The 16,389-nt window shown below is 42.2% G+C and overlaps 1 protein-coding gene across 3 annotated transcripts in view; it reads left to right on the plus strand.

The window, feature by feature from the left end:
- kctd15b (potassium channel tetramerization domain containing 15b) overlaps window positions 1-16,389 on the plus strand; it is a 36,298-nt gene that overhangs the window by 13,963 nt on the left and 5,946 nt on the right. For all 3 annotated transcript variants that reach the window (XM_014021793.1, XM_014021795.1, XM_014021794.1), the window contains exons 3-4: window positions 3,829-3,973; window positions 10,210-10,515. In XM_014021793.1, coding sequence (XP_013877247.1) covers window positions 3,829-3,973; window positions 10,210-10,515 — 451 coding nt within the window. The remainder of the gene's footprint in view (window positions 1-3,828; window positions 3,974-10,209; window positions 10,516-16,389) is intronic.

Here is a 16,389-nt window from a genome sequence, read left to right on the forward strand (position 1 = left end):
CACACACACACACACACACACACACACACACACACACACACACACACACACACACACACACACAGACAGGCAAATGCAGCCATGTCAGAGCATCCACTGTGTTCTTACAGCACGAGCAAACACTAGATATCAGTGTGAGTGTTGGTTGGAGTGCATTTTTGTCCTTTTTTTTTCCACACATGCTCCTTCTCTTTCTCTCCCTCTATCTGTCTCTTGCTGTTTCTTTCTCACTCTGGATTACACACACACACACACACACACACACACACACACATGCGTACACTCAGTGTTTCTTCTCTTCTCCCAGCCTCCTCAGCGTACAGTTGCCCTCGGGGCTCCACTTTCCACTGAAGCCAGAGGAAGGAGGGGCCCTTTTGTGTGAATTAGGATAATGGCTGACAGCAGAAAGCAAAACAATTACACTGGCATAACCATGTGTGCCACGTTCAGCCTCGTTCAGCCGAGCAAGGGCGCGCGGGCAAAGAGCTGAGGACGTGACAACTGGGAGAAGCGGGCCTAAAGAGTTCTGAAGTCGCTGATTACTTTTAATAGATTGGGCCCTAAATAATGCAGCGTGCCAAGAGAAAGTTAGTCTAGTAACTAATGTGCAGAGATTCATCTTCTTCTGTGTGGGCCATATTAAGGGACAGGGGTCATGAAACATTGATGTGCACTCTGTGTGGCTCTCAGACGAGGACAGTCTCAGCACTCACTTGAACAGAAGCTGAGGGAATTAGGGGGAAATGTTCCAGAGACAAGGGAACTATTTTGAAAGGACCACTGGACATTTTTCCTCTTAAACGATGAGCCTTTTGTGGCCGAGGATGATGGAGCTGTGTGAACCCGGTGGTCTCTTTCCTACAAGATTTTAACAGATTATGAAGCCATCACTCACTGCGTGTGTTCAAAGGGAAACAACAATCCCAGTTTTCCTGTAGTTTTAGTTTGAGCTTTTTTTTGGCGACATAAAAGTGAGAATTTATTGCAGCTCTATTAAAAATAGTTCAGAGTACACTGACAGTGTTTTCACGATTCTCACAAAAATCTGCTCACGGCYAAACGCTCGGCATCAGGGTGCATGTGGCCAACTTACACACCATTAAACTGGAGCTGCATCGGAACGATTCTCGTACATTTCTGTGATTTAACTGCTTCGACTTGGACTGAGAAATCAAATCAGTAATCTGATTTTCAGCTGACGTATTTGACTCATCTCCTATAGAAACAATAGTGAGCAGCCTTTAATGATGGGCTCAAYGGGATTTGTTTCACTTTTCTGGAAGTTGACGGATGTCCTCATTAGGTGTCCGGTAGTTGTAACGCTTCCTTGTAAATGTGTGGCACCTGTGCAGGGTTGTCTTCTAATCTACAGGACGCCGTCCTGGCAGCTTCCAGTGACGTCTGAAGCAAAGACCTGCCAGGTATTGCCCACTTACTGCAGGAGAGTTGTCCTTGCTAACCTCTTACACCCACCACACACCGTCTTCCCACTCACTCTTTATAAGTTCGGTATTTCTGTCAAACCTTTTCTTTTTTCCTCTCCACCTTCCACCTGTACTCAGATTGTTTCTCTTTGATATTTTTCAGCTTCGTCCTCTTCTTTGCTCCATTCTTTTAGTTATTTTTATTTCTTTTTCATATATCTAGTCTATTAATTTAGCTCCCACCTCACTCCTACAGCCTTTTCCTTCTACCTACCTGATAATAATACCACACACACACACACACACACACACACTTATTCCCGTCAACTCACCAGTTTGGGGATTTAACAGAAAAGGGGAAGTAAAAAAAATGAGGAGACCAACAGAGAAATAGGGGAGAGGGAGTGAGAAGGGAGTGGAGGAAAGGGAAAGAAAAAGAAAAACAGGCAGCATTTTAATTGCTTTTTAAAAAAAAAGTGGAGATGAAAAACAGAGTTAGCCTGGAGGGGTATGGTGAAATTCTAGCTGGAAGAATTGCAAGACCATATGAGAAAGGAACACCTCGGGCGAAACAGGGAGATGAGTATTGGTTTTTTATAAAGCATTTTGCATCGATTTCCAGAGAGAAAGCGAGCGAGGGAGTGGATGGAGACAGAGCGAGAGACGGGAAGAGAGAGAGACAGATCGACGGGGAGGACTGAAGGAAAGGAAATGATGGCGGGAGGGGAGGGAGAGGCGTCTCGGAGAGCTCGCGCAGTTGAGTCAAACAAAAGAAAAGGACAACACTTTTTGACTCGAGAGCCAAAGCTCGTCGGGGTCCGAAGAGGCGAGCAGTAAATACAAGCTTGTTGCAGATTCAGCCCACCGCTTCACGTTCCCTCTGAGTGTCCTCTAATGGAGTTTGACGATGCCAGCACCAGTCTTTTGCAAATAGTTCAGATGATTTTCTTCGTCACACAAGTTTGCCAGCCAGCCTGGGAGATGATATTGTGATTTAAATGCTGATTACATCAAACATGATAATAACACCACGAGCTGTTTCYCGACACAATGATGGAAATGTGCAGTGAATGTGTAAAACGGCTCCACGTTTGAGTTTACAGTCACACCGAGCGACGGAAGCTCCAGTTCAAATGAAGTGACTTACTTGACGTTTGCAATTCTTTTTAAAGGAGGGATTTTTCTTTTTTCTTTTTTTTTTTAGCATTTGGGAAATGAACAAACAGACAAAGTGGATGTGCTTAGATGAGCGGGGACCTGCAGGTACAGGAGGAAGGAAAGCCACACAAAGAACGCGGGGGGAAATGAATATCTGTCCAAAAGGTATCTGGAGGCGCGGCGCCGACGCTGCGTGATGAAAGTTTAAAGATAATAGCAATTTCCACTCGTTGCCTTGATGAGCCCCTGTAGCCAACATCAAATAAGCTCTTCATCTTGTGAAACTTCGGTGGAAGGGGTTAACTGTCTGCGAGACGCTGGGCAGCAACAAGTGTCTTTATATTATAGGGAAGTTTGTCGGTTAAATAAAAGCCACCAATTCTCATTTCCTCGCAAAACTAGTGGGATTTTTAAGGATGAATGTTAAAAGTGTTTTGTCGTTGTAGTCTGCCTCAGATTACACATCTTAAACAAATATGTTTATAAACTGATGTGGCGCGCTCGTGTTTACATAAGCCATTTATTCAGCCTGACTGGAGCTAGTTGGACCCCGTCTACTGGGGTGACTTCAGCTCATATAAACACTCAGACAGTATAGTTGTACACAGAATTATACACTCACCTTTTAATCGTGAAATAAAACTGTCAAATCAGCAGATTTGTTTGGAGGTCGTCTCTGACATCATTGCTGAGAGATGAAATTCAAAACTGCAATTTCCACTGAGCACGAACAGGATTGCACACAGCAGTGCGGCGCTGTCTAAATTCAATTTGAATTCATAAGAAAGTTAAACTGTAACAGTAAAATATCTCTTTTTTTTTTTCCTGCCTGCATGCTCCCCTCACATTAACGTGTGGCCCTTCCCTGTTCCCTACCTCTGGTTCTTTTCCACCCCTCTGACAGATGGAATAATAGAGCTGTAATGCTACATTCATGCCATTAAYTTCTGTAAGTACAAGCAGCAGGCGCGTGTGTGCGTGCGCGCGTGTGTGTTGTTGTAATCTCTCCGCAGAAGGGACACTTCAAACAAGTCTGGAATGGGGGAACTGCGCCTTAAGCTCCTTGTTTCAACCTGTGATGCTAATGCATTTCAAGCTTAGCACTAATAAAATTGAAAAATAAATGGAGGGTAATTGTTTCATGCATTTGAAGGGAGCTGGCTCATTCCATTATGTGCTTGTGTGTGTGTGTGTGTGTGTGTGTGTGCGTGGCTGCGTGTGTGTTTGTGTCTGTTTCAATTTTCAGAATCAGTCGTCTGTTCAATGGCACTGAGCCCATCGTGTTGGACAGCTTGAAGCAGCACTACTTCATAGATCGGGACGGCGAGATATTCCGCTACATTCTCAGTTTCCTGAGGACCAGCAAATTGCTCCTTCCAGAAGACTTCAAGGTACACACCCTCTCACCCTCACCTCAACACACAATCTGCGCCAACGAGTCGCAACGCACAAATCTTGAGTTGCATAGAAACATGTTTTCTTGTTGCCTATGAGCTGCCGTATAACACCTAACCTAGAGATATAACACATCATTTAGCAGAACCAGGACAAGCGGAAAGCACTGACTTTAAAAGAGACAGATAAAGCGGGGAGGTGAAAGCGCTAACGGGCTAACCAGAGCGCGGCCTGGTTAGCCTTGAGCTGTTGTTTTCCCACCCGGASTTGTTTCTATAGAGGTGAGTTCAGGTGAAACTGCCCCTCTTCTAACCCAACGACCAGCTCACTCAAACACCATCGTCTCACTCARCGGTGTCAAACGTTGTTGTAGTTTAATACCTGCTGGTGTCCTCTCCTCTCTCCCCTCTCTGCTGAGGAGGTCACCAACATGTCGCCCTCCTTTCAGTGTTGGACCAAACTAGTGTACAGGAACAGAAAGCATTACGGCTCCTGTAGACAAGGCCTTTTGTTTTTGTCAAATATTCCTGTGCTTGTGTAGTTTTTCTATCTGCACAAGTCAAATTTGCAAATAGCTGGTATTAATACTGTAATGTGTGCAGAGTATTTTAGCAAGTTTCAGGTTCAGAGCTGCGTTAAAATGAATAATATTCATCAATGAATTCACTGATTTCACACCAAACCATTGTGGCACAGACTGTTTGGCGTGGGCGCACTGAGCTACATGACAAATCATAGACGATCACCGTTCCCATCTGAAAGCGGGCACATGTTTTATTTAACTGCAAACTGCTCAAGAGCCACAACAGAAAAGCAGAAGAAGAGACTGTTTAATTCACTCTGCATCAATCAAAGCGTGAATGGTTGGCTCAGAGTAACACGCACAAGCTTAAAGACCTGCCTATTTGTTTCAAATTAACAGTGTGGAAAAGTTTCCCGGTCATAATCTGCTGCAGCAGTGAAAAAGAGACAAGAGGTGTACATATGGCAGGCAGTGAGGTCATTTAATGTGAGTTTTGAAATGCTATAAAGCTATAATGATCCATTCTTTAATTTATTTGATATCCTTGATTTCAAGAGTCACTTTCCCACACTAGCACTTAACCATCTGAGAAGTTCAGTGTTTCACTCTTTATTTTTATATTTTCACATTTTACTGCTTTTTTATTATTATGATTTTGGATCAAGTCCAGATCAAATTCAATGAGGCAAGCACTCCTTGTTTTTGTGTTTTGTTTTAAGGCCTTTAGGACATGTTTACAATTCAGATTGGATGAAAAAAGACTATGTGCAATGTGACTTTATTAATATTATTTTAATATACCAGTTGACAGATCCAAGCTTAAACCCTCCCCGCAAGCAAGGGTGTTTTTTTTTTGTTTGTTTGTTTGTTTGTTTTTCTGTTCTTCTGGGGGGGGTTATCTGTCTAGAAAAACTTAAACAAAAATAATAAAACAAAACTTTTATTTTGTATTTGTTTCTTTATCCTCTTGTATCAAACGGTGTCTCAGGCATCCCTTTACACACCTACACTATTTGTAKGTTTTAGATTTTCTTGCTAAATGCTTTACCATGTTCACCAGCTTGAAGCTAACTGTGTCAGCTTGCAGCCAGGAAACATTTGGTTGACATATAGGGTTTTCACCGAAAACAGCTGCTGCTGAAAATTAGGCTAATACCAGTAGTGAGAGTGAATTAAAACTGTTAACAAAAATAAGCTTGAAGATTCTGAAATACTTTTTTTTTAAAAAAAAACTAAATGAGAGGGAAATTTGTATTTTTTTTCACTATGCGTTTAATACACTGTTTTTGTTTTTGCTGTTGATTCCAGTCTTGCCCCAAATTTTCACACACAGTCATACGTGGCTTTGTAATAATGATGGTATATGACGCCGGCAGATTCGTTCTTCCCAAGGTTTTTTTATTTATTATTTATTTATTTTGGCAATACTGCTTGTTAGGTGTGTTACACTTTTTCCCCTTTTCTCCTCCCAAACTTGCGTGACCTTTTCACCGGGCTGACTCGTGCTCATCATTCCCTACAAGGTAACAAGGCGAGGTCAAAATTCTCCGAGCTGGGAGGATTTCCCCGGGCAGAAACAAGAGCCAACCCTCAGCCAACAGAACACAATGAGAAAATGCTGCATATCTTACCAAATGACTGTCTGACTCAGTGCCGATTTAGTTTTACCATTTTTGCACCCCCCCCTCCCCAACCCCCAGTCGGGGAACGGGATGGGAATAAGGACCCTGACCCCCCCCCCCCCCCCACCGCTTTTTGTGAAGACTTGACAGTCCAATCAGGCGCCGGAGTCAACGCGAACACATCGGACTTCATTGTTTCAACTCATTACGACCCACTCGTATAAGCCTTTGTTGATCTGCATACCTTTCAATTTGCGTGAAGCCAGGAGAGAAAAATGCAAATAGTGCGAGGCGGAATTGAGCATGTCCTTATCTGAACACAATCAGGCTTGCCGTCGCCCGGGGGGCTAGGTCTGTTCTGCTGCTGGCAGCCGCGGCGCTGTGTGTTTTGTTAAATCAATGTGAAAGTCTGAGCAGAACAGGAAAAAAGGAACAAATTTCAGCCCATATCAGTGGAGCAAAATATTCCCTATTAATGCCCCCCCATCTCATTATTCAAACTACAATTAATCACGAGAGTGTAAGTAATGCTCAGTCATATCGAGGGCAGAGGTTTAAAACAGGAAGGGTTTCCATGTCAGATTAATCAGGCTTTTGTTTAGCATTTTACATCAGTTCTGTCTTTCTTCATATGTGGGAATGCTTGCGTTGTACAGGAGCAGGCTGGATATTCTTTCCAGTGACGACAACCTGCAAGCCTCAACACGTGTGGTTTTTAGTCATTTTTTGGATTAAAACGGGTCTTTGTTTGTCCTCAAACTCCCTCATAGTGACATTCTCCATCACTCCCTTCTCCTTTTTGTCTTTCTCTGTCTCTCCCTCCCTCTGTCCTTCCCTGAAATGTTGCCTTGCCGTGGGGCTATCAGGTCGGATCATTATTTTGAAGCTCAAACGGGCTGTCTGGACACGGGATTGGGGGATGAATTGTCTCGTAGAGCTGGCAGCGGTAACAGCAGCTTCAGCAGCCAGGACAGAGCTGTTGGCCTTGTCTCCCTCTCATCCTCACCTCAGCACTTAGGATTACTCTGTTGTTTTCTGAGCTGCTCGGGATGACTAAAGTGCCTCGCAGACAGACCCCCGTTAAAAACATATCCATCCATGGCTTCAGACCTGTGAAGGATGAGGAGCTACACTTTGATACAGAGAGCTGCCTGAAGGGGGGCGTCTCACTACGAGTTTTGTCAGCTGCAGCAAGGAGGCAAGGATGGAAAAAAAATGGAGAAAGTAGAGAAAAAGGGAAGAAAAAAAGGACCTCCAACCTCTCTTTCACATTCTGAATTCCTAAATATTAGACCTTCAGCTGAAAATGTGTTGCATCAACTCTGCGTCCAGATGAAGTCGCGTTTGCACGCCTCAGATGAAGGCACTGTTTAGACGAGGTGGGGGGGTGCTTTTCAAAGCTAAAGTGTCTGACAGAAGCAACAGGGTTAATGAATATGCTGTTTGCTGCCATCCTTGGTTTCTGTGGCCTGCAGTGGCTTGGAGAGGGAAGAGAGACGAAAAACTCCTCGTAGGCAGCCCCAACATCCACAGCCACCAAAATGCAGATGAAACATGATGATTTAGCAGCACATGTACGCACTGTCTTTATGTAAACAGGTGATCACTCACATGTATCTGTTTCCTTTTATGTTAGTTAAATGTTTGAAGACGGTGCTGTAAAATGTTCATGCTTGGGATGACAGTTCATTCCTTTTCATYGTGAGTCACTAATCAGAGCGCAGATGTAATAATTACTGATTGTTTAGCACAAAGGTTTGCCGTATTCAGATGTAACTTAATTAGATCTTGTTCTAATAGGAGTTAACATCGGGGCCAAAAGCCTTATTAACATAAAACTCCCTTCATTTGAGGAATACATAACAAAACTCCTCGGCTAATGATTGTCCTCATGTTCACATGCACATATCTTCCCTCCTCCGTGCAGTTTTTTTTTTCTGCGGTTGCGGTGAATGATGGTGCCATCTGGTCTTGTGGGAAATTAGAGGCGAGCGCATGGGGGCAAATGGCCCCCAGCAAGCCCTGCCCAGGAGTGAGAGGCAGGCAATCTGCTGCAGACTGTCTGAGCACAGGAATGCATCGTCCCACTCCGCCAGAGCCCCACCGACGGCCTTTCCACAGTCCGCTCGGTGAAACACGCCGAGGGCGAGCAGAGCTCCGCCGAGAGCAACTGTGGAGGAGAGCTGCAGCGTGGATGTGCTTTGTTCATGAAGTGTGTTGTCCTGCTGCTCAGAGGCCATCGCTGATCTTTAGTTTGTTGTCATTCATCATCTGAGGATGTACCGTCACGTGTTCTACAGGCCTGTAGTTATCACTGTCTCACCCGGCTTCATGTCTACTTTAGGTTAACTCTCTTAGAAAAGGAAACTTGAAATCTTCACTGTCATTATCGTAACATAGCAAGATATAAACTATAATTTGACTCTTGTGCTCATTATTAAGGTTTTTAGACTGTAACATACAAGCAAAAAAATCTTTCTGAMTACGTCGTAGTTCACTGATCCATCATTTTTGCAATTACATATTTGTTCCTCCATGCAGATCTGTGCTGCACAGGTGCTTTTCCACTTATGTTGTRCTATAAATGTAGCCACAAGAGTCAGAACAGGCTTGATGAAATGTTGAAGAATTTATTGAAAGTTCAAACACAAAATCTCCTCCACTGATATGCAGTCTGGATTTAGTTTATTTCAGGGTTCCTGCAGATCCTTAAAAAAATCTTAAAAGGCATTGAATTCGTCAATCCAAAACAAGGCCTTAATTAGCCTTAAAATGTCTTAAATCAATCTTCCAGAAGTCTTAAAAATGTTAAAACGTTGTAAATAGGATGACTGAAATTCATCTCATATATTAAAATAATTGGTAACATTTATGTTCATCACTTCCTGTTATCTCACATGCAAATATCTCAACAACTGTTCGTCTGAGCAATGTGMAATTTATTTAATGTGTTAATAACAGGGTTCCCACACCTTGGTCAACATCAAATTCAAGGACCTTTTAAGGACTTTCCAGTACCAATTTCCTCAAATTCAAGAACCACGCGTGACGGCAATTACTTACTGCTACCGCAGAATGTTACCAATAAACAGGTTTAATATRACACAAATTCAATGAAAAACTGAACAACATAGACGTTGTTGAGTCAGAATCAGTGAAAGAAAGTGGATTAAATGTATACCCTACATYCATGACATGTAATTATGTCCTGGGAGGTTCAGCAGCTCAGTTTGGGAGGAGGGGATGTGAACATGTCCAGCAGGAGCTGTGGTGCTCTCACCTGGGCTCAGAAAGACCCGCCCTACTCTGCTCTGATTKGATAAAACTATGACTATGGCTCACGTTATTTGTTGAAAGTCACGTCAGTTTACCGTAATCCTGAGTTATCCACCACAACAAATTTAAGTTTTACTATTTTATTTTATTATTTTATTTTATCATTTTATTTATTTTTTACAGATGATGAAAATCAGTCGAGTGAATAGAGAACTTCAATCCCGAAAAAACATTCAAGGACTTTCAAGGACAACTGTATTTTTTGACTGTTTTCACAAACTTTCCAGGGCCTTGAAATCGTTTKTTCAAATTCACAAACTTTCAAGGATTTCAAGGACCCGTGGGAACCCTGTAATAATGTTGTCTTTCCAAAAATGCATTCACTTTTCTTACAAACATTTAATGTCACGGGCACTTGAAGGTTTCATCTACAGCAAGTTGGGATTAAGACCCCATGTGGGTCATAAAACTCTAAATTTTGGGTYGTTTATTTAATTTCTGGAAATCCTCAGAGTTTAAAACTGACTGCTAAGAATGTTTCTGCTATAGTTAGATATGAATAAAAGCAATTGTCTATTAGCAATATTTGAATACTTCAACCAAAAATACTTTGATTCATGAGTTTCTGCCAGTTTTTATTCTTTTGTCATTTGTGTTTATTATGAAATTGGTCTTAAATGTAATTTCACTTCAAAAGTCTTAAATTTAACTTGCTTTAAACTGTAGGAACCCTGTTATTTACTTAGTAAATTAATGTAAAGCAGTGATAGACTAAAAGTTAGACATTACTCCTGCTGATGTGTCTGTGCAGGACTTCCACCTGCTGTACGAGGAGGCCCGTTATTACCAGCTGACACCCATGATCAAGGAGCTGGAGCGCTGGAAGCAGGAGCGCGAGCAGCGGCGGATGGCGCAGCCCTGCGACTGCCTCGTGGTTCGCGTCACGCCGGACCTCGGCGAGAGGATCGCCCTGAGCGGGGAGAAGGTCCTCATCGAGGAGATCTTTCCCGAGACCGGAGACGTCATGTGCAACTCCGTCAACGCTGGCTGGAACCAGGACCCAACACACGTCATCCGCTTTCCCCTCAACGGCTACTGCAGGCTCAACTCTGTCCAGGTAACACACCTGAAAACTGGGTTTAAAAGGATGAATACACACTTAAGTTAGACTCCACCTCAACGCAAGAGGTTTAAAAATTACACTGTAGGTCAGGGATAGTCACATAGCAGCCCGCAGGCCACATCCGGGCCACAGGTGACTACTGTGCGGTCCACCAATTAACTTGTTTAATATAAAAATAGATTCTGAATCAAATCTACATTTGAAATTTATGATTCAATGACAGAAAATAAACAAACTTGTTCTTTTACACGGTGAAGTTGCCTACCATTAGACAACACCCCACCCCTCCAATGTCCGACCCCTGAGCTGTTGGCRTTGAGTAGCTGTGGCACACTGAGTTATTTAGATAGATAACCCTGCTGTAGATGTTTACACAAATAAACCTGAACATTTAAAGACCTTTGTCCCTTCATAGCACTTAGATATTCATTTCTGTTTGTGATGCTAAAATAATTCATATTGGACATTTTTACGGTGGAAATGTATTTCTATCGACTTTTCCACAGTTTTTATTTGTTATGCACAGACCTAAAACAATCTAGTTTGCAAAAACAGGGGTGTAAATGGGCTAATCCCAAAGTAAATTGTGCATTCTTTACTTAATAATATATGTGACCCTGGATGTTTTTGCTGAGGATACAAAATAAGGGTCTTGACTTGTGCAAAGAAAAACCYGCTGCCAGATATAGTCGGTTTAAGTTCGGCCAGGATTATAGATAAAAATCAGTGTTTTGTCCTTAGTGTTGAAGGTTTCTGTTCTTGCCATGCTCAGTGGTCTCCAGAAGTGAAACATTTGGGGTAAAAATGATGTCTAGTTTTTACTGTGAATATATAAAGTAATTTGAGAATTAAAAAAAAGAGACAATGAATCACAAACATTCTTCTAGATGAAAAGTGAAAATTAAACACAATGTCAAATGATGGATTGATTGTGTAGCTTCCAACAGTGTAGCATCCTGTGAAACCAGTGAAGTCAGGGTGTTAATACACAGTATTGTACACAGTAAAGTAGCCATTTCAGAACAGATCAGTTTTTTTATTTGTTGTTTGTTGGTTGATGGGATGAAGTCTTTGTACTGGTGTTTGGCCTCTTGTTTCAGGTCAGATTCATCTTTGTAGAAGTTGTTTGGATTCAGTTTTATGCGTTATTCAGACACAAGCTGTCACACAGTGACGTGTGTCTCTTTCTTTCTTCACATTTATTTGTCCAGCAAACGATTCTGCTGAGTAAKATAACATTTCCTCACCACTTTATCTCTCACTCCAGTCTCTGTCTGTACATTTCACTTAAATGGTGATGATTTAACAGTTTTGTTTTCTGTAAGCAGCTGTGTTGATGTGTGGTCCTTCACATTGCATTTTGACCCTGAAGAAATGAAAACGTATTGTCACTGATCCAAACAGAAGCTAATTTGCAGAGTGTACATGTAGAGAGGGAAAAGGCAGACCTGTTGTCTTCGCAGCTCTTTGATGCTAAGTCTGACCCTGTTTTTGAGCTGTTAGAAAACTAGTTGTACAGCGGTGTTACCCAGCGAGCTCTGAAAAGAGGGAGATGGGAAGAGTTGGAGGGGTGAGGTGGGGGTGTGGGGGGAGAAAGTAACAGTCTCACACCACAGGCTCGATATAACGCACTTTTAGTGCCCACAGCCACGAACAGACTAACACACAGAGGAGCCTTCGCCCCCTCCAGCACCCAGAGAGCGCCTCTCCCAGGCAGGCTGGTGCGCTCTGACACCTCCGTACCCCCTCCACACTCCACCTCACCTCCTCTGCCAGTGTGAGAGACCACCTCCAGGGAGGTGAGCGCAGCATGCGGGACAAAGCATGTGTGGACTGCGGCCATGTTTTCCTGCAAAAGAGAGAAGAAAAAAGGAAAAAGAAAAAGAGGAGGAATGGAAAAGGGGTGGGGGCGGGTGGGGGGGAAATGATATGCATAATTTACGCTTTACTCCTTTTTAAGACACAGCTCCTTTCTTTAAAAAAAAAAGAAAAGACTCCAATATAACACCGCTTACGGCAATTGAAATACACGTATTGCATTTTTTAATACCATACTTACAATTTCTCAAACAGCCTAAACCAGTTTATACTTCTTTTATAGATTTTTAAATGACTTACAATATAATTAATTGGCCGCATCAACTAACACAACATTTCCCCTCCTCTGTTTACCAGTGAGACTGGTTACAGGATGTGAGCTCATCTGAATAACACAATTTGACTTTGGTGTTTCGTTTTTTGCCTTTTTTTTTTTTAGTTGAGGTGAGCTGAAATTCTCTTTTTAGACAAACAGCTTGTAGCGAGAAAAGAGCTGAATGTTCAAGGTTTTTACTCTGAGCGATGCTCTTCCTTGTCTCAAATTATAAGGAGGTGTTTGTGGTGGTGACAGTCTCCTTATGACGTGTGAATACAGAGCGTTTCAGTTAAAAAAAATTAAATGATTAAAAAAAATCATGCAGGCACATACTCAGCTCACAGAGTCAATGTCGATTAGGACGTAAGAAGCAGATGGAGGAGGGCTTTTATTTATTTAATTTTTAATTTGTGAGGGGAGATTTTTCTAAGCAACTTGCTCATTTTGTCTCGCTTTATTGTTGCGTGAAGGTACGAGAAAGTTAGAAAAGCAATCCTCGTCTTTTCCTCGAGGCGATGAGCTGCGATCTGATTTCAGGCCTGGGCACCGACCCGAGGGAACAAACACACAACCACACCCTGCCCACAGAGGAAAAAATWAAAACATGTGAGAATGTGTTGATAATGCAGGACTAACAAAAACCTGTTCACTTTCAGACTGGACATGTTTTTGAGGAGAATTTTAAAAGAAAAAGAGACAGACTGATGACAGGAGTTGATTTTAAACTGTTTTAGATGACGGGAACAGATAATTTTTTAAAAGTAAGGTGCTGCTGCCGTCACGCCTGCAGCAGGGAACTAAGACTTCGTGATTCATTGGTCCGAGTACAATAACACAACATGACTCAACATTTAACTGCACACTGGTTTTTGATCCATTTTTATCCCGTCGTTCTACTTAAACAACCTTAATCATCTTTTTAAAGTTATTACAAACTTCTTTGTACAGTGTTAAAATAATAAACTGTTTTGTATTTGTCCGTGGAATAAAAAAATATCAACACTTTTGGTGCAAATTTAGCCTCTCTTTCSTACTTTTCCATGAAAAAGAAAGTGAGAACAAACAACTCCACCTTGGCAAATTGAATGTCCACCACAAAGTCACGAGAGGAATTTTGGGAATAATGCAAACCACCTGTGCTGTGATGCAGCTCCAGTGCAGAGGAGCAGAAAGAAGCACTGAGTGGAGGGAAAATATTTGGCCAAAGAGTCACAGAGGTGTACACACCCAGCRTCCCAGTGTTGGAGCCAGGCCTGCTGCCGCCATACATCACCATGATGAAGCACTCGGATCAGACCAGGGCCAATCCGTCCTTCATCAATGTGACAGCAGACGCAGTCGTAGAGAAGGGCCTATCGTCCCCCCGCTGCCCAGGCGGGGGAACGCAGCGCGTCGTAACACTCTCTCCAACGTGTCACGCTGCCACTCCATCAATCCTGAGCCGGCTGAGAGGGGAGAGCAAAGCCCATCAGGGCAGACAAGGCCACACAAACACCTCAGCMGTGCTCCTCAGAGGCCTGAATGGCAGAGTAAAACATTAACACAGCTGTAGTTTGGAGGTCCCTCCACTCTCTGTGTGCAGCTGAACAGCACAACTTCAGGCTCAACAWGAAGCAGAGAAGACTTCAGCGTAAATATGATAAAAACTAAACATCTCTGCCTGCAGAAAGTAGCTGCTGGAAACATAATAAAATATATTTAAAGGGCTGTTCTGCCAAATTGACTTTTTTGACCTTTATATCATAATGTTGTCCCGTCATCAAAAACATTCCCAGGGTGTTGCTTTGACTCGTTCATACGTTTGTGACTCTCCTGTGGKAGCCAGGTGGAGCTGCCTAAACACTTGCTGGTGCAAAGCACCACCTATTTACCCAAAGCTCCTCYCTGGAGCTCAGTCTGCAGCCAAGCTGCCTGCCCCACGGAGCACCCCTCCCCCGAAGCATTGTTGTGCAGACATGATGAAGTGGGAATGTCTGAAATGGTAGGAAGTTCTTAAAAAGACAGGGCAATTTTAAGGTGTTTAGATAGGTCAGACGTACAGTATTCAAGTAAAACTCACCGAGGACCAGTTACTAAAATTTTCTCCCAGTTAAAAGTCCGAACAGAAGTCCAGCTTTTGTCTTTTATGTTCTTGCCTGACAGTAGTTTCACATTTTCACTGTAAACAAACTGTACTTTACAGTAATCAACTAGCTAGTAGWACATCATCTGCTAATGTTTCTGATTTTCAGGTTTCTGTTGACGCTGACATCATTGTTTTTTTAATACACCTTGTCCTTTTCTTTTACATAATGTCTCGGCAACACTACTTCACARCTGTCCCGTCACTAAATGAGTTTTTATGTTTCCCCAAAATCCACGATGCCTAGATTGAACCTTCGTTTGCACGTTGCTGGGCTGTAAAATATTTGTGATTAGTCCGATAGAGCTGTTTTACTGGGCTCACAGTTTGGTTAACTTGTGTGCCCCCTGCTCGAACTTCAGCGGACAACTTTGCTCAGAAGAGCTGTGCTTTGTTTCGTAGTTTCCACTTTTTATTAAAGCAGCTGTTTCGGAGCATATGAGGYAAACAGGTTTTGAACTGCCYGTCGAAAGAATGAACATAAATTTCTCTGCCCATTTGTCTTCAAAACAACGGTTTTCAGCATCAACTTTTTTTATTTTGGAGCGAGCCACGTGGTCACCTCTTCTGCGGTCCTCTGCTCTGACCACAGGGTRGACAAAAGATTTGATTGGCTCAACTGAGTGAAGCAGTTGCCATAAWAGAGATAACCATCCTAAGCACACGGCCCACATTGGCTCTGTGCCGAAGCTGTCCATCACCGGGGAAAAAATGCTTCATGAAAACGGTCTATTTTCGTGAATTTAYCMGACTGGGCATGGACAGATCCACCACATGGTCCAGATTCAGAMCTGCAGTAGGACTGCAATTTGGGGATGCCTGAGATGGGTTATGTTGCAAAGTCAAATTTATTTTTGATATGTACAGCTTTTTATGAACAACTGTAGGTAACAGTTACTTGATAGTTGTGCACTGCCTGGAAAATACATAATACCCCCGTTTAACATCTTTATTGTATGACGGAGTATTAGGACCACACAACAAGATTTAAAAAAAAAAATTTTAATTACGAGTTTAAAGTCGTAAAATTACGAGAAAAAAGTCATAATATTGTCTTTACATGAAAAAGCATGCAGTTACCACTACATTAAAATGAGGAATGTTGAGCAACTTGTCAAGATATTCTTTAGTATTGGTATAAATAAATAATCTTTTAGCACATTAGCATCAAATTATCAGCAGCAGGACTTGGAAATTGTGCAAACGACTATAAACTGAAGCTGTAATGTAATTAATGGATGCATTGACAGATTTAGTCGTCACGTAGTTTATTTCGATGAAAGCATATTAATCTAACAGTGACCCGAGACATCATGGACTACTTTATAAACACAGAGACTAAGGCTGTTGTTATAATCAAACTTAGGTATTGTTTAGTTTTATAATTAAATTTAGATATTATTCACTCTTAAGTTCTACTGTATATTCAACATTAGATATTGTTCACTTTTGCATGAAGTTTATTCAGCAGTATTTTGTGTTAAGCAGCTGAAGTTTTACACATTTTGATTCACTTATTATAATCAAAATTAGACAAACTGTGTGTCCTTCTCTCTGTGAACTGCTGAAGGAAGCAGTAGAGCTTTGACAAGCGAGATGATGAGTTGCAGAC

The sequence above is a fragment of the Austrofundulus limnaeus genome, unplaced genomic scaffold (assembly GCF_001266775.1).
Source record: "Austrofundulus limnaeus strain Quisiro unplaced genomic scaffold, Austrofundulus_limnaeus-1.0 Scaffold306, whole genome shotgun sequence".
NCBI lineage: Eukaryota > Metazoa > Chordata > Actinopteri > Cyprinodontiformes > Rivulidae > Austrofundulus > Austrofundulus limnaeus.